Consider the following 22,266-nt stretch of genomic DNA (forward strand, 5'->3'; position numbering starts at 1 on the left):
TAGGGTTACATCAGTTTTACATTGGTGTAACTCCATTGACAATCATGCCCATTGTTTGGCAGGGCTCCCTTTGCACATTCAGCTACCTCAGTGTCTCCAAGTAAAGTTATCTGTGGTACCTACTGTAGTTAAACACTAGAGTGTTAGTTTGGAATTACATTATTGATCATTTAAACCAACAATATTATTTTACACGCGTTTTTTACAGTGAAACCTCAGTTTACAATTAGACTGTAAAACCCCCCTAAAAAACAAAGGAGTCCTCATTTTCAGACTTTAAAAAATGAAAGGAATCAGGGCTTTCCTTGATTTTGGATAGTCTGTAAACATCCTGAGATAGTACCTGAAAGACAATAAATGAGAGTGAAACTGCATGTATGCCAGAAAACTTCACTTATTGCTTTAACAAAGCTTAATCTTCCTCCATCCTGCAATCCCCCCCCAAATGCCTCACTTTGTTACCAATTTCAGTAACTGCATAAAAGAGACATTTTAAAAGATTTACACAAAAGTAACATTAAATATCAAAACTTAATATAATGTTAAAGTTATGACTGAAATCTGAATTCTTGCAGTATCTTTTGTAGCTCTAATGGCAAAATCCCACTCTTATTCACACCAGTGTAAATCCAAAGTAAATTGCTAGGATCTGATTCACATTTACATTATAGCCCCTTTACACTGCTGTGGCAATCAAAAGGGGCCTTTAACATGGGTGGAGATGTAATGTAGCTTATAGTCACTTTAAGCCCCTTTACATTGCCAGAGCTGTGTAAAGGGGTTTAATGTAAATGGCAGTCAGCCCCTTTGACTTTTTTGGAGTTACAGTTTACTGCTGTCTTTATTTCACCCCAAAATGTCCAGGTATGGATCACTAATGGTAGCTAAGAACTGCTCCTGGCCTGGGCTAAAGCACTTTCCTTGACTGCTGCCTCATGGAAGCTCTAGAGGCTTGTAGGAATGCTCAGCAATAGAGGCTGTTACCTTTGCTGATGGAACACTTTCTTCCATTTCAGTGTTGACTATATAATTCACATTAATGGGGTCTGATTTTCAGAGGATGGATGGTCAATACTTTCTAAAAATCAGGCCCTATTAAGGTGCTTCAAGTTGGGCCCCGAAAAATCAATGTACCCAAAACCATAAGTCACTTTTAAAAATGGAGGCTCTAGAAAATATAATGAGGGAATCAACTGAAAACGCCACTTGCTAAACACCACCACATCATGCTTTTTCCTGATGTCCCCACATTAAATGTTCTTTACATTGAATAATGAGGCATTTCTGCTTTAATACACGGTACTGACATTTCAACTTTATCCTGAATTCCACCCCCATCCCTGGGATTATGCAAGTGTAGGTGAGCATGAAGCAATCTTGGTTTTGATACCTGTGATGGTGATAAGCACGTGGCCCAATGAAGCACAGTGTAAAAAGTGCAAATGCAAAGGCTGGTATGGACCAGGTTGCTATGGCATAGCCAAACCATTCCACTATCTCACCAAAGAAATTAGCTCCAGATACATATGTGAACAGTCCCCCTGCATTCAAAAAAAGTCACAAGTGCATATAAGAAGAGTGAAAACTAATTACCCTCATTTCAAGTCAACAACAAAACTTTGCAGGGTGGAGACTGTAAGTCACACTTTTCACATTTAAAAAGCTTGATTTTCCTCCCACTGAACTCATGTAAATCAATGAATAATTCCATTGAAGCCAGTAGAATTATACGAAAGTAAAACTGGCACAAGTTAGAGGAGAAATAAGTCCACAGACTTCAAACCACTTTACAAACATCAATTCTCACAGCTAGAGACAGGCCTGAACCTATTTCACAATCAAATTTGGTGGAATAGGGCCTGTGTTATGCAGATGGTCAATCTAAATGATTGAATGGTCCCTTTTGGCCTTAAAAATCTATGAATCTATGAACTTCAGGGAGCTCAAATTCTGGATCTATATTTTGGAGCTAGAGTCCTTTGCTACTCACCAAACCCATGTTAGGGTAAATTAGTAACTGAGGCAGAAAGAGGTTGCCAGAGGCAACAAGCCAATAGAAGGAGTCAGAGTCAAGATCAGAACTGGAACCAGAAAGATCCTAGATCCCCATCTTGAGCTCAGAGCACTTCTCTCTCAAGAACATGACACTCCCAAATCACTTCTCTCCAAAGGGGACAGAAGATGGAGCAGGAAAGGGGTTGATGAGCAGGTTTGGCAATGGCAAAACATAGATCCAGAATATTGGTCAGGGCAATTTTTACACAACAGGCCATAGATTCATTAGGGGAACATGCCTTAGACAGGGGAGCATGACACAGAAGAAGTCTTCAGCTCTTTTGCCCTGTGATGGGTCATTTCCACATGCCAGTCAGAAAGGAGTTAAAGCACTCGTCTGGGCACACTCAGCATTCACCCAGCACACCTGTGAGGCTTGATTGCTGCTCAGTGCAGCATGGCACTCTGAAAGAGCAGGACTGCAACTCAGAGTTTCCCTGAGCCTTGGAAGCAGAGGGCTGCTGACCAAGAATACAGCTTGAGAGTCTAGGCTACTGACGGCCTCTCAGAAAGGAGGAGTGTCAATACTTCTTCTATCTTCCTTTTTAATCTTTGTTTTCCTGAAGGCGTAGGTGTAGTGAGAGAGGGATAGCAGTAGAGAATGCTTATGTCCCAACCCTGACGTAAGGGTAAATTAGAGGGAGATTTGAATCCTATGTACATGAGAGACAACGAACCCAAGTAGCATAGATCCAGAGCAATGGTGCAAGTGGCTGACTGACAGGGAGCCAGCCACAGCAGTCAACCCAGCAACGGGAGTTTCAGCAGCAACTGTTGCAATGGGCCACTCAACAACAGCTCCAGACAACCCAACAACAGCAGCTGCTGTTCGAGATGGCGACCCAGCAGAAAGACCTGCAACAAAACCTGGTACAACAGTTACTTGTGGTGCAACAGGTGGCCAGGGCAGCCAGGGATCCAGCGGCCAGTGAAGCTGACTAAGATGGGGCCTGATTCGTGTTTTAAAAGATTTACACTAAAGTAACATTTAATGTAAAACCTTATTATAATGTTAGAATTATGACTTAAATCTGAATTCTTTGTCTGATTTGTGTTTTAAAATATGACACTGAGGTTTTCTTGACCACTTTCGAGCAGGTCCAGGTGCAGGCCTCCAGAGCACTTGGCCCTTGTGCTCACCCCCTACCTGACTGACACAGCCTGCTAAGGGCTTGACCCTGTGGCTGCTTAGGACAGGGCCGTTCCTAGGGGGGTGCAGGGCTTGGGACATAGGCACCGAGTTTCTAATATGCCAGGGGGTGCTCCCCCCAGCTCCGCCCAGGCCCTGCCCCCACTCCACCCCTTCCCCCAAAGCCCTACCCCCGCCCTGCTACTTCCTACCCCCCCCCGCCTCTTCCTGCCCCTGCCCCTTCCCCCCCAGTTCTGCCCCCTCCCCTGAGTGTGCTGCACCCTTGCTTCTCTCCCGTCCCCACCACCACCTCCTGACTCAGTGAAACATCTGATCCGCAGTAGGCACTGAGAGGGAGGGGGAGGCACTGATCAGCGGGGTCCGCCGGTGGGCAGGAGGCGCTGGGGGGAGGGGGAGGTTCTCGTAGGTAGGCTCCTCCTCGCTCCCCTCCCAGCCTGCCTGCCCACCTGCTGCTCGCCTCCCTGTTCGCCTTCTCACCCCACTCACCCACCTGCCTCCCACCTCACCTCCCTGCCCACCTCCTGCGGGGCCTCCCAAAGCGCGGGCCTGGGGCGGTCGCTCCGATTCGCCGTACCTAAGGGACGGCTCTGGCTTGGGATTACACAGTGAATAAGTCTGCCATGCTGGACTTTCTCTATATCAGCAAAGAGGTGCTCCTCCACCACTTCTGTATGCAAACGTGTCCCCAAGGAGTCCAGCCACAGGTGGTGGCCCAAAAACTGAAGGACCATTGCTGGTAGTGGTTACGGTTGGAGGAGAGAACTGGAGCTCAAGTTGCCAAGTTAATACTTGTAGAGCAGTTCATACAAATATTCCTCACTCAGGTATGGGAGTGGGTACTGAGGCATCAGCCAACGTCATTAACAACGGTGGTGCAATTGATGGAAAATTTTTGGCTGCTATGGAACCTCCAGAGACAGATGGAAGGGCACAACCTAGGGCTTAGAAGCTGACCCAGCCTGATGTGAAGCCTGGTCAGGTGAAGGCACCCCATGCTGATCAGGGACAAATAACCTTGTCTTCAGTCTCTCAGTGAGTCACAGCAACAGGCCAGGAAGGGCCCGGACAAAAATCTAACCAGGACAGTTGATCCACAGCCCTGCTAATGAGTGGGGGTTACTACAGACTTAGATGCCAGACCCCTACAACAAGCAGGGTCATTGCTGAACAAGAAGATGGGCTCAGACCACAACATGGTGATCTTTTTCTCATGTAGGCAACTGGGACACATCTGAAGAGAATGCCCCATGATGGAGTGCGAGTATGCCCAGATGTGAACAACAGAAAGCAGAGCAAGGAAGAAAGAGCCCGCCAAAATAACAGTACACCTCTACCCTGATATAACGCGACCCGATATAACACAAATTCTGATATAACTTGGTAAAGCAGTGCTCCGGGGGGGCAGGGCTGCGCACTCCAGTGGATCAAAGCAAGTTCGATATAACGCGGTTTCACCTATAACGTGGTAAGATTTTTTGGCTCCTGAGGACAGCGTTATATCGAGGTAGAGGTGTAATTGGATTGATTAATGGGACAAAAGTGCATAGTCTGTTGGACTCCGGATGTAGCCACACCTTGGTCCGGTCTCCCCTCGCTGCGGTAGAAAGGGTTGCAAGTGAGATAATCTTCCTCCAGTGCATTCATGGAGATGTGAAGGCCTTCCCAGCAGATGACTATAGTTAACTGTTGGTCAGCATATGGATGCCCTCCTGGTAGCTCCTTCCTCAACATTGGCACTACCCTGTCATTACTGGTCAGGACTGGCCATATTTTTGGGAAATTATTCACAAGGTAGGAAAACTGGAGACTGTGACCTCTGACCTAGTCCTGGCACCTGGTTCAAGATCCATGTGACCGCCATTCAGGTTGCAGACAGGAGAGATAACTGGGGGATTGTCGTTAGCACCACAGGCACTCACTGTTGTACAGAAAACAGGATGGCTCTAGCACACAGAAGGGGAGCATGACCAGCACTAGTGCCCAGGAGGCAGCGTCCAGCTCCAGAGTCAGCGGAGCCAAGCAGCATCCTCATTCAGCTGGACAGATCTACACTTGCTGAAATGGTGGGGGACAGTGGCACTACACCCATGGGCACCAACCCCACATCCACCGCCAGGTGGCTTCTCGTTGCTTTCCCATCATTTTCTGCAGGGGAGCATAGAAATTTTGCAGAGGGACATGAATTCTGCATGCACACTGTAGTGCAGAATTCCCCCAGGAGTATATGCTATGATATTTGTCTCTCCAACCCAATATTTTTAGAGTACAACATCATGCAGGAAAGAAACACAGCAATGTAGACTTCTTTTGTGGGAAGTGGGGGATTCAGGCTTGGATGATGGGATTCTGATCTCCATCTTAAGGGGGAAGGGTATGTGCTGGGGCAGATCCTCTGGGCACAATCAGACTCGACACAGTGCACCTCGTGAAACTTGTCAAGCCTGGAAATTGGCAAGTTCTTAATATGGAGGATCCCTGCTCAATGCAGGGCAGCACTCTGAAGGAGCAGGACTGCAACTCAGAACTCCTGGCCCCCGGAAGCAGAGGTTACTGACCCAGGCATGAAAGTCCTGGCTGCTCAGGCCCTCTCAGAAAGAAGGAGGGCTGGTACTTTTCTCTTTGGCTTCTTGAAGGCCTAGGACTCTGCTTTTTATGGGCTGTGGAAGCAGACTGAGTTTTTGTTTGTACTACTTTAACTCCCCTGCCAGGGGGCAGATGCCCTGAACTCCAAGACAGGAGCAGCACCTGCCCTCCCGCTAAGGGGGCGCTAGAGAGGTATAGCCTACGACACTTCCTATCCCGCAGCGGGGCACCCCCCAAAAACCCAAGCTGTGCAAAGTTTACATAGAAAGTGTTCTTCAGAGCTCAGAGGGTAGGAGTGGCCTGCTGAACTCTCTCCCCGTCATCTGCAAAATTCAGGCCAAAGATGTATGATTACCATGCCTCTGCAATTAATTCATGCTGTAGAGGGGAACATCTGGGCCAAGTATCCATGTGAAACTAATGGCTCCAAATAACTTTAAGAGCTTTGTGTTTTGATGTATATTTTACTTTTGCTAGGCCCCTCCCCCCCACTATTTATCCAATTGTGCTACTCTTTTTGGGTGAGGGGCATAAGGAGAATGTACCTTGTGGAATCTTGTAAGTATAGTCTCCAGGTTTCCTTAGCTGGCGTAGCAGGATGTCACTGTGAATATTGATTCCCATGCCAAACAAAAACAACAGAACACCTACAGAATGAAAATGAGATATTGATTGGTGTGATAGCTCCTGGTTTGGCTAATTACAGAATCATAGAAATGTACGGCTGGAAGGGACGTCAGGGGGTCATCAAGTCCAACCCTCTATACTGAGGCTGGACCAAGTGTCAGGTCAGCTGGGCAACCAGCTTTGTTTGGAGCAGGAATAGGCTGAAGTAGGAGCAGTCTGTCAGAACCACTATGCCACTGGCAGTAACCCTGACAAGATAGTGACATAGAGCAGAGTGCTTTCATTAGGAGTCTATATATCTGCTTTGGGGTTACTTGGTTAGACCCTTGCTTGTGGATTGGCTGGAGCCTATTTGCAGGAAATTACTTCAGATGACTCATCAGGCTCAGAACATTCATCACACTAAGTAGACCTAGACCATCCCTGCCAGGTGTTTGTCCAACCTTTTTTAAAATCCTTCAATGATGATGATTCCACAACCTCTCTTGGAAGACTATTCCTGGGCTTAAATACCCTTAGAAAGTTTTCCTACTATCTAACCTAAATCTCCCTTGCTGCAGATTAAGTCCATTACTTCTTGTCCTACCTTCAGTTGATGTGGAGAACAATTGATCGCTGTCCTCTTTAAAACAACTTTTAACATATTTGAAGTCTGTTATCAAGTCCCCCCTCAGTTTTCTTTTCTGAAGATTAAACATGCCCAGTTTCTAAACCTTCCTTAATAGGTTATCTAAACCTTTTATCATTTTTGTGCTCTCTGCTGGACTCCGCAATTTACCCACATCTTTCCTAAAGAGTACTCTAACTGAGGTCTCACCAGTGCCAAGTAGAGCAAGACAATTACCTCCCATGCTTACATAGGACATTCCTGTTAATACACCCCAGAATGATATTAGCCTTTTTCACAGCTGCATCATATCCAATTTGTGCTCCTCTACAACCCCCAGATTCTCTTCTACTGCCTACCCAGTTATTCCCCATTTTGTAGTTGTGCATTTGAGTTTTCCTTCCTAAGTGCACTACTTTGCACTTATCTTTGTTGAAATTCATCTTGTCGATTTCAGACCAATTTCTCCAATTTGTCAAGGTCATTTTGAATTCTAATCTTGTCCTCCAAGTGCTTACAACCCCTCTTAGCTTGATGTCATCTGCAAATTTTATAAGCACACTCTCCACTCCATTATCAAAGTCACTAATGAAAATATTGAATAGTACTGGACCCAGGACTGACCCCTGTGGGACCCCACTAGATATGTCCTCCCAATTTGACAGTGAATTATTGATAACTACGCTTTACATATGGTTTTTCAACCATTTGTGCATCCAATATACAGTAATTTCATCTAGACCACACTTCCCTAATTTGCTTGTGAGAATGTCATATGGAACTGTGTCAAAAGCCTTACTAAAATCAAGGTATATCACATCTTCCCCTTATCCACTAGGCCAGTAACAATGTCAAAGAATGAAATTAGGTTAGTTTGGCATGATTTATTCTTGACAAATCCATACTGACTATTATTTATAACCCTATTATCCTCTAGGTGCATACAAATTGATTGTTTAACAATTTGTTTCAGTATCTTTCCAGGTATCCGAGTTAGAATGACTAGTCCATAATTCCTAGATTCTCTTTGTTCCCTTTTTTAAAATAGGTACTATGTTTGCCCTGCTCCAGTCCTCTGGGACCTTGCCCTCCTCCATGAGTTCTCAAAGATCATTGCTAACGGTTCTGAGATTGCTTCAGATAGTTCCTTAAGTAACCTAGGGTGAATTTCATCAGGCCCTACAGAGGCGAGTAGCCCCAATAGATGCTGCTCACAAAGTTTCAGGAAGCTTATGGTGCAGATACCTTGATTGCCATAAGTGGGATTGGAAAGGAATTTCCCCCCCAGGTCAGATTGGCGGGGACCATGGGGGGGATTCACCTTCCTCTGAAGCATGTGGGTGTGGGTCACTTGCCAAGCTTATCTGAGTATATCTCACTTAGTCATTTTCCTGTGATTGCCTCAGGCCCTGGTGCACCTTGATCCCTCCTATTCTCTGCATGTGGCATATAACAGTCCAGTCTCCTGTGGACTGTAATACTTTGGTCTAATTTCAGTTGTTGTGCTTAGTGTGGGGATCCTGGGTGAGGTTGGTGGCCCGTGGTATACTGGAAGTCAGACTAGATGATCTGGTTGTCCCTTTTGGCCTTAAACTCTATGACTTGAACACATCTAGCTTATCTGAATATTCTTTAACCTTTTCTTTTCCTATTTTGGCTTGCATTCCCTTTCCCCTTGTTAATATTGTGTTGAGTATCTGGTCACCAGTCTTCTTAGTGAAGACTGAAGCAAAATAGGTATTAAGCACCCCAATTTTCTGGATGACATCAGTCATTAACTTTCCTTCCTCACTAAGTAGAGGATCTACACTTTCCTTCATCTTTCTCTTGCTCTTGGTGTATTTAAAGAACCTCTTATTGCCTTTTATGCCCCTTGCTAGGTATAATTCATTTTGTACCTTAGACCAGTGGTTCTCAAACTTTTGAACTGGTGACCCCTTTCACATAGCAAGCCTCTGAGTGTGACCTCCCCTTATAAATTAAAACCACTTTTTAACATATTTAACACCATTATAAATGCTGGAGGCAAAGTGGAGTTTGGGGTGGAGGCTGACAGCTCGTGACCCCCTGATGTAATAACCTCGCAACCCCCTGAGGGGTCCCAACCCCCAGTTTGAGAACCCCTGCGTTAGACTTTCTGATTTTGTCCCTTCATGCTCGTGCTCTTCTTTCATAGTGCTCCTTATCAATTTGACCATGTTTCCACTTTTTGTAGGATTCCTTTTTGATTTTTAGCTTTAAAAGCTCCTGATGGAACCATATTGGCCTCTTACTATCTTTACATCACATTGGAATAGTTGGCAGTTGTGCATTTAATACTGTCTCATTGAGAAATTGCCAGCTCTCTTTATCCCTTAGATTTTCTATTATAACTACTCTAATATCCGAAGTGTATTCATTAGGGCAAATTTATCTTTCCATTGACTTCACCCTTTTACACCTGGCCTGAACTGGAGCCATGCTGTCAATTCAAAATTTATGCTTTTTGGTATCCTAATGAGAAAGCTACCAAATTAAATGATTTCTACCACCGGACCCAATACATATAAATGAATTATGACAAAACAGCATTATTTTGTGTTAGTTATGGGATCATAATGTAACCTCAGCACAGCTGCTAGTATTGATGATGTGTTCCAGGAGCAGAAGAAATCTGAACAAGGTTGAAGGCATAGTGTCCATGGATGGGTCAGTAGAGTATGTGCTAAAACACATGGACTATACGCTAACCCTAAGCCTCAGTCTGGAACGTAGAATGAATCGGAAGATTGTTAACCTCGGTAATCTGGAAGAAACCAAATCAGGGTGCTCGAAGCTTCCATTCCTGGCTGCCAATTTTCAAGCATACACATGTCTGAAAACAGAATGTGTCCTATAGATTTCAAACTGACTATGATTAATTCATTGTTGTATGCAGTGTTGTTGTAGCTGGGTTGGTCCAGGATGCTAGAGAGACAAGGTGGGTGATTAATATCTTGTATTGGATCAACTTCCATTTGTGACAGAGACAAGCTTTTGATTTTACACAAGACCTGAAGAAGAGCTCTGTGTAAGCTCAAAAGCTTGTCTCTCTCACCAACAGAAGTTGGTCCAATCAAAGATACTACCTCACCCACCTTATCTCTCTATGTTAATTCAGTCAGCAGTATACTTGTTGGGCCTGACTCTTCTCACATCAGGGTAAATTGAGAGTAAGTCTAGAGAAATCAGTGGAGTTGGACCAGTGTGAAATTAGGGCAAGTGAAAAGAAAATCAGGATTAATTGTAGTGTTGTTAGAGACATGTTGGTCCCAGGATATTAGAGGGACAAGGTGAATGAGGTAATATCTTTTATTGGACCAACTTTTGTTGGTGAGAGAAACAAGCTTTTGAGCTACACAGAGCTCTTCTTCAGGTAGCTCAAAATCTTGTCTCTTTCACCAACAGATGTTGGTCCAATAAAAGCTATTACTTCACCCACTGTTATGGAATGCACCCCGTATTCACATCCTACACACTATTGTAATAATCTTTGTACAAAATATGCCTTGTGAGGCATCATTTGGAAACTAATATTTCACTGGTCAATAATATCATGATGAAATGTGTGTAGTAAAATTATATATCAAGTTATGAACATGAGCTGAAATCATGACTGAAGTGTGTTTACCAGACAAGTCTAGGGAATGGGTAAACCTGTTTCTCAAAGACAAAGGACAAGCTCACACCTCTAGCCAAGTGTCATCAAAGCTGATGGGCTATCACCTATCAAGCAGTAATTCTTTGGCAACGAAGTGGGGCAGAAACAAACAGATCTGCATCTGAGGCTATGTACATACTACCACTTACTGCGAGGAACCTCTTTCACCCCCAGACTCCTTGACTTCAACCTTCCAGTGGGAATGAACTTTATCTAGGGGTAACCCTCAGGAAAATTCATTTCAAAGGGTGACTGAACAATAAAAGTGAGGGGCAAAAACAGCCCAAGTTCTCTCTCCCTATCCATCTCTTTCTTTTTCACCTAAGACAAAAGAAACAGCCATTGATTTTGGGAGCAAACACTGGCCTGAGAGTTTGGTCAGCAATGTTACTTTAAACATGTGTTAAGAGACTTCAGCTTGATCCAAGTCTAGTGTGTTAAGTTTAGTACTAGAACGTGTTTTATCTTTATTCTTCTTGAGATTATTTCTGACTTGAAAGCGTTATACTTGTACACACTTAAAATCTACCACTTTGCAGGTAAATGAACTTGTTTCATTCTTTAATTAAAACTGATCCAGTCTTGTGAATTGTTTGGGTAACTCCATTTAAGGTAGCAGACTGTTGTATATTGATCCCTTTAAAGGGGCAACTGACCTAATATATCTGGATTATCCAGCAGAGGGCTGGACAGTGCAGAACACATGTTTTTTGAGGGAAGTCCATGACTGGGAGTGTGTCGGAGTCACCCTGCAAGTAGTAACCAAGGCTGCTAGAAGCCAGAGAGTAGCTGGTGTTTGCTAACAGGCTGCTGGGGTCAGAGCTGCTGGACCAGGCTGTGGCTATACATAGAGACTCAGGCAGTGACCTGCATGATGTCTGGCTGTTTGTGAGGAGCCCAGGTTGGGAGCTACAGCAGCAAAACATTGTGAGGCACCCCAGGGTTTCAGGGCAGGGGTGACACAGCCCCTCACTAGTCTGGATTGCATCCTGGAATGTCATACCCACATTGTCTCTCTAACATTTTAATGCTAATTTTACAGTTGCCGTTATTGTGACTAATATTTAACAACTCCGTTCATGAATACTGGGGTAAGCAAGAAATACGCTGGGAGGAAAAATAGTGCAACTTAAGAATGGAAGGCCAAATTCAACCCTGATGTAACTCTACTGATTATCAAATTTATGCTAGAGATGATTTTAAGGCCCAATATTATTAACTTTGAATTCCCTGGATCTGTCAGTTTAACTCAATGTTGTGCAATATGATAACTTTTTTGGTATTTTGGGCCAAATTCCCCTCTCCCACCTGTGTAAACCAGGAGTAAGACCAATGAAGTTTTACTGGGGTAGAGAGCAGAATGAGACCCAAGAAGTATAAGAAGAGTTGATACAATAAAGCTTATCAGCTCTTCCACATCCATTAGCTGCTCTTCTATCAACACATATATTACATTTTTAAAGCGTTTATTATTAATGCAGTAGTATGTGACAGTTTCATTAGAGTAAATGTGCATTTAGCTTGTCCTAACAAATGTATGGTGATAACATTATAAACTGATAATTGTAGCTTTGAAAAATTCCAGTCTTTCATTATTAAATATTTATATTTTGGTTTGAGTCCCATCATGCTAGGGGCTGTATAAACAGAGGTTTGTATAGCACAAGCTCCCTACCCTGAAGAGCTTACATAATAAGACAACTAATTATCCCCAGAGGCAGGTGGAAGAGTGGAGGGATACAATTAACATAGTCACTATTTGTGTCCATGTCAATTTGCTTTTATACAACAAATTTAGCAATTACGTATATAAATAATACTTCCTTTCCCCACCTGCCCTTCAGCCTTGCCAATGCACCTTGGTGAATGTCTCATAGGCATTGTGGCAGAGGTGGGTCTGGAGAAGGGATGACCAGCTCTAATAATTAACAGAAATGGGTCAAAGCCAGAACCTCAAAACTAGTTCCCTCCCCCTACTTCTCTACCACAGATGCCTTTTGGGGGGAGGGAGGAGGAATAGGGTGGTGGGAACTGGGATGAAGGAGAGGTCACATTCAAGGACCCTGATCCAAACTAGTCACTATTATTTTCGTCCCAGTGCAGAACCAACCCCCCAGAGAATAATATCTGGCTCCACTTCAGATGGGATCAGAACTATCATAAGAGCACCTGGTTTTGTGATATTTCCTTCAAACCAGGAAGTAGCTTGCACCTCACTTCCTAGTCATGTCCTTGTCTATGTCCCTAAGCAGACCCTCAGACCGATTCTTTTCGCTTCTGGGTGACCCTAGCCAGGGCCGGCTCCAGGCACCAGCCCACCAAGCTTGTGCTTGGGGCGGCACCTGGAGGGGGGCGGTGCGGCGCGGTGCTCCGGCCGCCGGGGAGAGCGGAGACACAGTGGGCTCGCCGCCCTCCCCCGGCACTCTGGCCGCCGGGGAGAGCGGAGCCCGGCCGGGCTCTCCGCCCTCCTCCCGGCGCTCCGGCCGGTTGGGGAGAGCGGCCCGCGGCCGGGCTCGGCGCCCTCCCCTGCCGCGCTCTGGGGGTGGGGGGGGGGTGGGGGGGGCAGCGGGAGGCTTTTTTGCCTGGGGTGGCAAAAAAGCCAGAGTCGGCACTGACCCTAGCCTTTTCCCCCCTCTCAGTGCCCGAGCAGATTAGGGTGAACAGGAGTGACCAGATCTTCTCATTCTCTGTGTCCACAAGTCAGGAGACAGAAAAAACTGTCCAAAGCTCTCTGGGCCCTTTCCAGACATCGTGGAGAGGGGAGGGGCAGTCCCCTCCCAACAGTCATGAGAAGGGGAGTGAATTCTCCTCTTGCTCCCAGCAGCCTAGAGTGAAGTGAATAGATTGAGCCCTCACACCCTTCTTATCAAGCAGAAGGGAGCGGGGGAAGACAGATCCCTCAGCAGCCAGCGCAAAATGGCTAAAATCCCAACCTCCCCTAGCAGCAGATACTCCTGTTTTGACTCATCAAACCCTGCTCAACCGCTGCTATGTGCCACTGCTGACATTCTGCAGCAGAGCCCCATCTTGTGCATGCATCAGGAGCAAGCATTGTTACAGCCAATTAAAATACTTGAGGAAATATTCACTAATGTTTGTATTGAATTAATCTTTGGCCATGTTGTTAATTTTGGACCTGATTCCAATTGCAATGGGAATTGAGGGCATTTGGCACCTCACAGGAATCACTCAGCACATTGAGTTCACAATGAATAACACAGTATTAATTCAATTCAAATGTTTAGATTTGAATGTTTTCCCATGCACTGTGGGCTGCTACAAAATCCAACAGTGCATGTGAGAGGCAGTAAATACAACACTGGAGTAGGACTCAGGAGACCTCAGTTTTCTTCTAACGTAACCATGCTATATACTTGTCGCCTGAGTCAGGTGGTGTCTCATGAAGTCAGCTCAGGGCCGGCTCCAGGGTTTTTGCCACCCCAAGCGGTGGGGGAAAAAAAAAAAAAAAAAAGCCGCAATCACGATCGGCGGCAGCTCTACCGCGCCGCTTCATTCTTCGGCGGCAATTTGGCGGCAGGTCCTTCCCTCCAAGAGGGACTGAGGGACCCACCGCCGAATTGCCGCCGAAGAGCCGGACGTGCCGCCCCAAGCACCTACTTGCTGGGCTGGTGCCTGGAGCCGGCCCTGAGTCAGCTCATCTAATTTCAATAATAAGGTCTCTCCATGACCTTACTGCAAAGTGTGGTCAACAATAGGCCCTGACCTGGCCTGGACTCTTGGGTTATGATAGAGGGAAGTTCAATTGATCCTTCTACCTTCCATCCTCCCTCCCTACCCTGGCTTCTCCCAGGAACTGCCATTTGATTTGATAGAAACAACCATCCCTTTTTATTTGGCCGGCTGGGCCCTGATTGGCTGCTGCCTGCTTCAGTCCTTTTAGCCACTAGCGGACCAAATCTCAATGGTTCCACCAGCCGCTGCCCCAGGGAGGCCTTTCTAGATAACTACAGAGATCCCAAACTTGATGCCATTCTCTTGTTAAAGTGCCACTTCTCTAGGGCGGGGTGCACCAAGGCAACAGGATTTTTGGCAGGGGGCAGATATTGACTGGTACCCCCCTGTCACAACACTGTAGCCGTTTAAGTCCAAAAAGAGGAGAAGGAGCAACAGGAAGGCAGAATGGATTCGTTTGAAGTCTCTGTGCAGGGAATGGAATTAGGGACTCCGCTGGAAGTGCCAAGTAACATCCAGAAGGGTGTTGTAATTACTGAGATTGCTCAATAAATGTTTCTTGAAGCCATAAACAAAGTTTCCATTATGGGCAAACTGTTCTGTATATCCTACACATCTTCAGCCTGAGAGCAGAGCCAATCAGAGCTCAAGGTGAAAATTCTATAAATGTAGGAGTTATTCAGAACCCTTTGCTGAAGATGACCCAGGGTGGTATATCCACATAGCTGCCAAAGTTTATTCAAGCGTGTCATTTTATGCAAATTCTGAACTAATACCCTAAAGTTAAAAGTAAAGAAGTAAAATCCTTAGAGGTGGCATGTGTGCTAGTGGGGGGGGGGGGGGAGGGGGGGGGCTCAGAAGACACATGTACAGCTAAACAAAAAGGGAACCAGGAAGGCAATGAATTAACCAAATGGCATGGTTTGAGAAGCTATTCAAGCCCAAACAGGAATCCTTCAACATTTGAAAATCTGCCCCAATGAAGCCAATAAACAGGCATAGATTAAAGCAGGCATTCAATTGGAGGGAAATTGGAAGAGACAAAATGGATTTTGAAGAGCAAATAGCTGAAGGTGTGAAAACAAACAAACAATGAGAGTCTTCATATACATCAGTAGTACGAACCCTGTGAAAAAAATCAGTGCAGCACCAGAGGTTAAAGGGAGAAGTTAAGGTTGAAAAGGACATTGCTGATAAGCTAAATGATTTCTTTGTATCAGTCTTCACTGGTGAAACCATTGGGGAGATTCCTACCCCAGATCTGCTCTTTTCTGGTAATAAATATGAGACATTGCTAGAGAGTTAGATATCAGAAGAGGAGGTGCTGAAGCAAATTGAAAATTAAAAAAGCAATAGGTCACCAAACCCATATGGTGTACACCCAAAAGTTCTGAAGGAGCTCAAATATGAAATGCTAACAAAAAGCATTCATTAAAAACAGTCACTGTCCAGAGGACTGGACTGTAGCAAACGTTGTGCCTATATTTTAAAAAGGCTCTAGGGATGATAAGGGGAATTATAGACCAGTAGCATTACATCTGCACCTGGCAAATTGGTTGAAATGATAATTAAAAACAGAATAATAGCATACCTGGAGATCATATGATAGGGTCTAATTACCATGGTTTCTACAAAGGAAAATCGTGACTCACTAAACTCTTAGTATTTTTTGAATGTCTCACTGAAACAGCAGATAAAAGAGAACTACCCGACAATGTCATTAGGCTTCCAAAGGGTTTTGACAAGAGAGAAGAGAAGAGACTAATAAAGAAGCCAGGTCATGGGATAAGAGGCAAGCATTATAATGGATCAAATACTAGCTAGGAAACAAATCAAAGAGTAGTATTAAATGGTCATTTTTCATCATGACTAAAATTTAACAGTGATGTGACTCATGGTTCTGTACCAAGTCCTGAATTGTTTAATACATCTGTTAGTGATTGGAAAAGGAGGACAGGTAGTGAGGTAACAAAATTTGCATATGACACAAAAGTTATTTAGGTTAGTCAGGACCAGAGAGAGTACTGTGAGAAACTTCAAAGAGATCTGAATAACCTAGGTGAATGAGCAACATGATGGCAGATGATCTGATAAATACAAAATAATGCATGTTGGAGGAAAAAAATAAATTATTAATACACCTTAAAGGGTTCTAAATTAACTCCATCAACTCAGGACAGGGACTTGGTATCACCGTCAACAGTTCAGTGAAGACCTCTGCTCAATGTGCAGCTACGGTCAAACAAGCAAACTAAATGTTAAGATGTATAAAGAATGGGATGGTGAATATTATGGAGAACATTATAATGCCTTCATATAAATCAGTGGTTTGGCCTCATCTGGAATGCTGTGTGCAGAACTGGTCACCCTACCTCAAAAAGGATATATTGCTGTCACTGAACTAGAAGGGGCCCAGAAAAGGGCAAAGAGATTATTAAGGGCCTGGAAAAACTCTCTTATCAAGAAGGATTTCAGATTGGGATTGAATAAGAGGGCACAGGATAGAAGTCTATAAAATAATGAATGGTTTAGCGAAGGTAGATCAGGAGCTTTTTATTCTTTCTGTCCCGTAACACAAGGACAAGGGGACATTCAATTAAATTAAAAGATGACAAATTCAAAATTGATTAAAGTAAATACTTTTTCATACAATGTGTAGTTAGGCTGTGGCAATGAGTTCCACGGGATCAATAATGTAACAAGATTTACAAAGGGATTGGGCATTTATATGGATAACAAGAATTTACAAAGGGATTGGGCATTTATATGGATAAATGGACACAAATCAGATATTAGCATGGCAATATACAAAAACCTGTAGGAGAACACTTCAATCTCCCTGGACACACAATAGCAGATTTAAAGGTAGCCATCTTGCAGCAAAAAAACTTCAGGACCAGACTTCAAAGAGAAACTGCTGAGCTTCAGTTCGTCTGCAAATTTGACACCATCAGCTCAGGATTAAACAAAGACTGTGAATGGCTAGCCAATTACAAAAGTAGTTTCTCCTCCCTTGGTGTTCACACCTCAACTGCTAGAAGAGGGCCTCATCCCCCCGATTGAACTAACCTTGTTATCTCTAGCCTGACTCACTCTTGCTTGCATATTTATACCTGCCTCTGGAAATTTCCATTACAAGCATCCAACGAAGTGGGTATTCACCCACGAAAGCTCATGCTCCAATACATCTGTTAGTCTATAAGGTGCTACAGGACTCTTTGCTGCTTTTACAGATCCAGACTAACACGGCTACCCCTCTGATACTTAAGAATATCCAGTTATCATAATAAAAATAATAATAATAATGAATAATAATAATTAAATATTGGAATTGATATTAAACCTCATGTTCAGGGCTTAGGCCAATCTCTTAACGATCAGAGATCAAGATGAGACCTAATGTGGGGAGCAAATTATCCATCTGCTTATTGCAGGGTTCTTACACTTTCATCTAAAGCATTTAGTACTGGCCACTATTAGAGACAGATCACTGGACCAGATAGATCTTGGGTCTGATCCAGTATTTGCAAATTATTTACATATGATTATAAAATTCATCTTATGATCAACAGACCCTGCCCTGAGCAGTGACAGGGGCAGGGTATGGGGCTGTGCAGAACTTGGCTGCTGTAGTTGGGATAGGTCACAGAAGGTATATGGGTGGGCAAGTGCTGGAGGGCATCTGGGACGTAGAGGTGGGTGCTGGGCAGTGCTAGGAGTCTGGGGGAAGGTGGTGAATGAGTGTTCAAAGGTGTTTGGAGACACTGGATGAGCACTGGTGAGTCTGGAATTGCTGACAGGTGCCTGAGGGTAATTGGGTGGAAAATTGAGGGGGGGGGGTGTTGGGGGGCGGGACAACCGAGAGTCTGGCAGGGCTTGGCATCTGGAAGGGTTAGCTGGAGGCAAGAGAGTGCTATCTGTCTGTCAGAAGCTGGGGGAGTCTGGCAGTAGAACTGGTGTCTTTTCCCTGGAGTCTGCTGCCTGCTCCTCCTCTCACTGCTGCTTCTCTCACTGTAATTCATCAGGAGGAAGAGTATGTGGCAGATTGTGTATTACAGTGTCTCCTACTGGCTGCTGGACACAATTACAGACATTACTGCTGCTCAGCTGAATAAGCCACATCTAAGCGGTCCTGCAGGAAAGTGTACTGGGTTGCTAAGTGCATGAGTGTCACGTGAGATACATTATAGTTGGCAGGTCAGCGTTGGTTGTCAGGGCTGGGTCATGAGCACCTCTAACATCTTGACTATAAACACAATCTTCCTGTCTGATGCACAAGCTTAGGAGAGCCAATCTTCTATTAACAGAGTACTGAGAACTGCTAGCCAGAAGAATCCATTGACCATATCTGTTTGATTTGGGGATGGAGAGCCTCTGCAGCTTCATTCCAGGTCCAACAAATTCAGGTGACCTGTGCTACCTTTTGGACCACACTATAGACTGAAAAAATCATCTCTGAAGGTGATCAGGAGGAAAACAAGACTGTTTATTTGGGTGTGAAAGTAGAGTGTAGGTGTTATGCTAAAGCCTTGCATTTTTAATAGCAGCAGCAAGTTTGTGAACGTCTGTATGGAAGGACACACACATAGATTTACTAGTCAATAGCTTTTTGTTTACAAGTTATTTAATACTTCAACTACTCTTTACACTGCTTTTCTTTGTTTGCATTATATATAAATATTTGTTTATCAGGCAAATTGTGTGGTACTTTCTTTTTCTGAAAGTGATTGGAAGCTGTTACACCAAAATTCAGGGTTTTTACGCTGTGTAAAGAAAAGACAGAACTCTGGCCTTGCTTTTAGGAAGGGGTTAAGCTGAGGTGCAAGAAAGGGGAGGGTAGTACTAACTGTATATAACTCACCCCGACCTCGCTCTATGCTGGCTCTGCTGCTGACTTGTGGTGTGACCTGGGGCAAGTCTTTTCACCTCTCTGGCCTCTCCACTCTGTCTTGTCTATTTAGACTGTAAGCAGGGGCAAACTTTTGCTAGGTTTGTTCTGAGTGTCTAGCACAGGGGTTGGCAACCTGCGGCACGCGTGCCAAAGGCGGCACGCAAACCGATTTTTACTGGCACGCTGCTGCCAGCCGGGGTCCCAGCCGCCGGCCCTGCTCAACCCTCTGCCAGCCTGCATGAATGGAATGGTGGCCGGGACCCCCAGCTGTCAAGAGCCGCTCAGCCTGCTGCCGGTCTGGGGTTCTGTCCGCCGGCCCCGCTCAGCCCGCTGACAGTCTGGAATTCCGGCCGCCGGCCCCTTGCCAGCTGGGGTCCGGGCCTCCGGCCCTGCTTAGCCCTCCTGCCAGCCTGGGGTACCGGCAGCCAGCCCAGGGCTCTGCTCCTGGCCTGGTCCCAGTGCTCCGCAGCCCTTATCAAAAGTTACACTACAATTAGCTTAAAAACTTGAAAACTTAAAAACTTTGTTTGTATATTACAGTAATTGTTAAAACATGTATAATGTTAATAAATACATAAGTCTGATGAAACAAAGTACTTATGTGCCTGTGCTTAATTTGTGTTTTCTATGATTTACCTTCTAAAAAAATCTCGCATGTCTCACACCCCCAGAAAGGGCATCTCGCACCCCCAAGGGGTGCATGCACCCTAGGTTAAGAACCACTGCACTAAACTGATAAGATCTGCATTTTAATTTAATTTTAAATGAAGCTTCTTAAACATTTTAAAAACCTTGTTTACTTTACATACAACAATACTTTAGTTATATAATATAGACTTTTAGAGAGAGACCTTCTAAAAAACGTTAACATGTATTAACGGCATGCGAAACCTTAAATTAGAATGAATAAATGAAGACTCGGCACACCACTTCTGAAAGGTTGCCGACCCCTGGTCTAGCACAATGGGACTCTGACCTCAGTTGAAGCCTCCAGGCATTACTGCAATTCAAATAGTAAGTCATGAGATCTTTCTGCAGAACACAGTTCCCCAGCATGTTGCAGAATATATAGGGCCCTAGTTATAAGTAAGGGCATTTTACATAAGGCCAAAAAAAAAGCCCAAAAGAAGGTTCGCCCAACCCCCCCCCCCCCCATTTATCATCATTTCTTGTATTCACGTTTTTAAGAATCTTCCCTTGAGCTGAGCACAACATGAGTAACATCAACTGGCTTCCCCTGCCCAATAACTCACTCTCAGTGAATTTCCAGAGCCAAATTCAGCCTGCATATTACATCACTGAAGTCAGTGGAGTTGAACCTACTTACACCAGGACCAAATTTGTTCTTTAGTCTTTGCATGTGCCTCAGGTGGAGAAGGAGGTTAGTCTCTGAGGCCTTGTTTACATAGGGGATTTGCCCTGACTTCATCCATCAGTGACCAGCCATCAGTATAGCTGCATCAGTGCAAGCCCCTCATATGGGCAAGGAAAGCCACAATTTGCACCAGCGGAGCTTGTGGCTTTGTCTTGTCTGCAGCAGTGCAACTCCAATGGTGAATGGCCATCGACTGCTGGAATTAGGGGGAATCCCTAGTGTAGACAAGGCCTGAGAAGTTCATTTGGAATTTGCAACTCCTCAGGCCTTAACAAAGCAGTGGTCTAATGTGGTGCCAAGAAGGCTATAGCAAGGCTAATAATCTGAGTTTGTGCTTTAATAGCTGGTGTTTTCAAAGGTGGCTGCTTGGGAAAAAGCTACTACATTTAACTCCTCTATTTTCATTGTAAAAATGGTTCTTTTTAGTCTTTACATCTGGGCCAGCAGGCACCGGCACCAACTTTTCAAAGTGCCGAGGGGTGCTAGACTTCCGGCTCCGCCCCAGGCCCCGCCTCCACTCAACCCCTTCCCCCAGACCCCACCCATGCCCCGCCTCTTCCCACCCCACTCCACCCCTCCCCGCCTCTTCCCACCCAGTTCTACCCCCTCCCCCCAGCCTCCTGCCTGCATGCCGCAGAACAGCTGATTGTGGCAGGCAGGAGGCGTGGAGAGGCACTGATCCACGGGGCCTGCTGGCGGACGGGAGGCACTGGAGGGGTGAGGGGAGCTAATAGGGGGGCTGCCGGTGGGTGCTCAGCAGCACCCACCATTTTTTCCCTGTGGGTGCTTCAGCCCCGGAATACCCACGGAGTCAGCGTCTATGCCAGCAGGCAGGTGTTGTGCTGATTCCCATCACCACTGACTTTGACTCACAGGTGCAATAAAGTTTAGAACACAATTCAAAATGCTTACAAACTGCTTGGAGAGTAGATACTGGAAATCCTGTAGTCTGTAATTACCTGATGTAAATCTGAAGTCACTGAACCAATCTTTTGGGTATTGAGCGCAGTAAATCATGTAGTACCCTTGAAGGAAACCATTATAGATACAGAATAGCATGCCAAAGAGTAGTATCTGCAGTGGGAAAGGTCTGCCTCTCGTGAAGAATGAGTAAATAAACGTCCTAAGGTAGATAAAAAACACAGTCAAACCAGAAGTAAACACCACATATAAACACATACATAAATAGATCTTGGTAAAATGCTGGGTTTAAAAAAATAATATAACATTTTCAGCTTGTGTGGGCTGACACTACGCTAACATAATTCTTTTACTATTTTTTTTCACTATGTCTTTATTTAGGAAGTTTATAACAGGTTTACAAATCCTAACCATATAAACATTAGTGACAATACAATGATCATTTCAACAGTGAGCTTTTGTTTAGAGACACATTATACGGTGATATAATCAATGGATCTCTCTATTTAACGGGATATTACCGTGTGACAGTGTGAGCATCTTTACACTACTCATGACATGTCTACTAATAGTTTCTGTATGGTAGAGAAACAAACTTTACTAAATGTACTGGAGGATCAAAATAAGTAAGACTACATGAGCATAAGTAATACAAATAACTACCAATGAGAACAGGCAGCATTAC

General features: G+C 44.7%; 1 protein-coding gene across 1 annotated transcript in view; it reads right to left on the reverse strand.

Annotated features, from left to right (window-relative positions):
• Positions 1–276: 276 nt before the first annotated feature.
• Positions 277–22,266, reverse strand: part of SRD5A2 (steroid 5 alpha-reductase 2) — a 66,170-nt gene continuing 44,180 nt past the window's right edge. Inside the window, exons 2-5 of the mRNA XM_065402089.1 lie at positions 21,620–21,783; positions 6,334–6,435; positions 1,391–1,541; positions 277–343 (exon numbers count right to left, since the gene is read on the reverse strand). Coding sequence (XP_065258161.1) covers positions 277–343; positions 1,391–1,541; positions 6,334–6,435; positions 21,620–21,783 — 484 coding nt within the window. The remainder of the gene's footprint in view (positions 344–1,390; positions 1,542–6,333; positions 6,436–21,619; positions 21,784–22,266) is intronic.

Source organism: Emys orbicularis, chromosome 3 (genome assembly GCF_028017835.1).
Source record: "Emys orbicularis isolate rEmyOrb1 chromosome 3, rEmyOrb1.hap1, whole genome shotgun sequence".
Taxonomy (NCBI): domain Eukaryota; kingdom Metazoa; phylum Chordata; order Testudines; family Emydidae; genus Emys; species Emys orbicularis.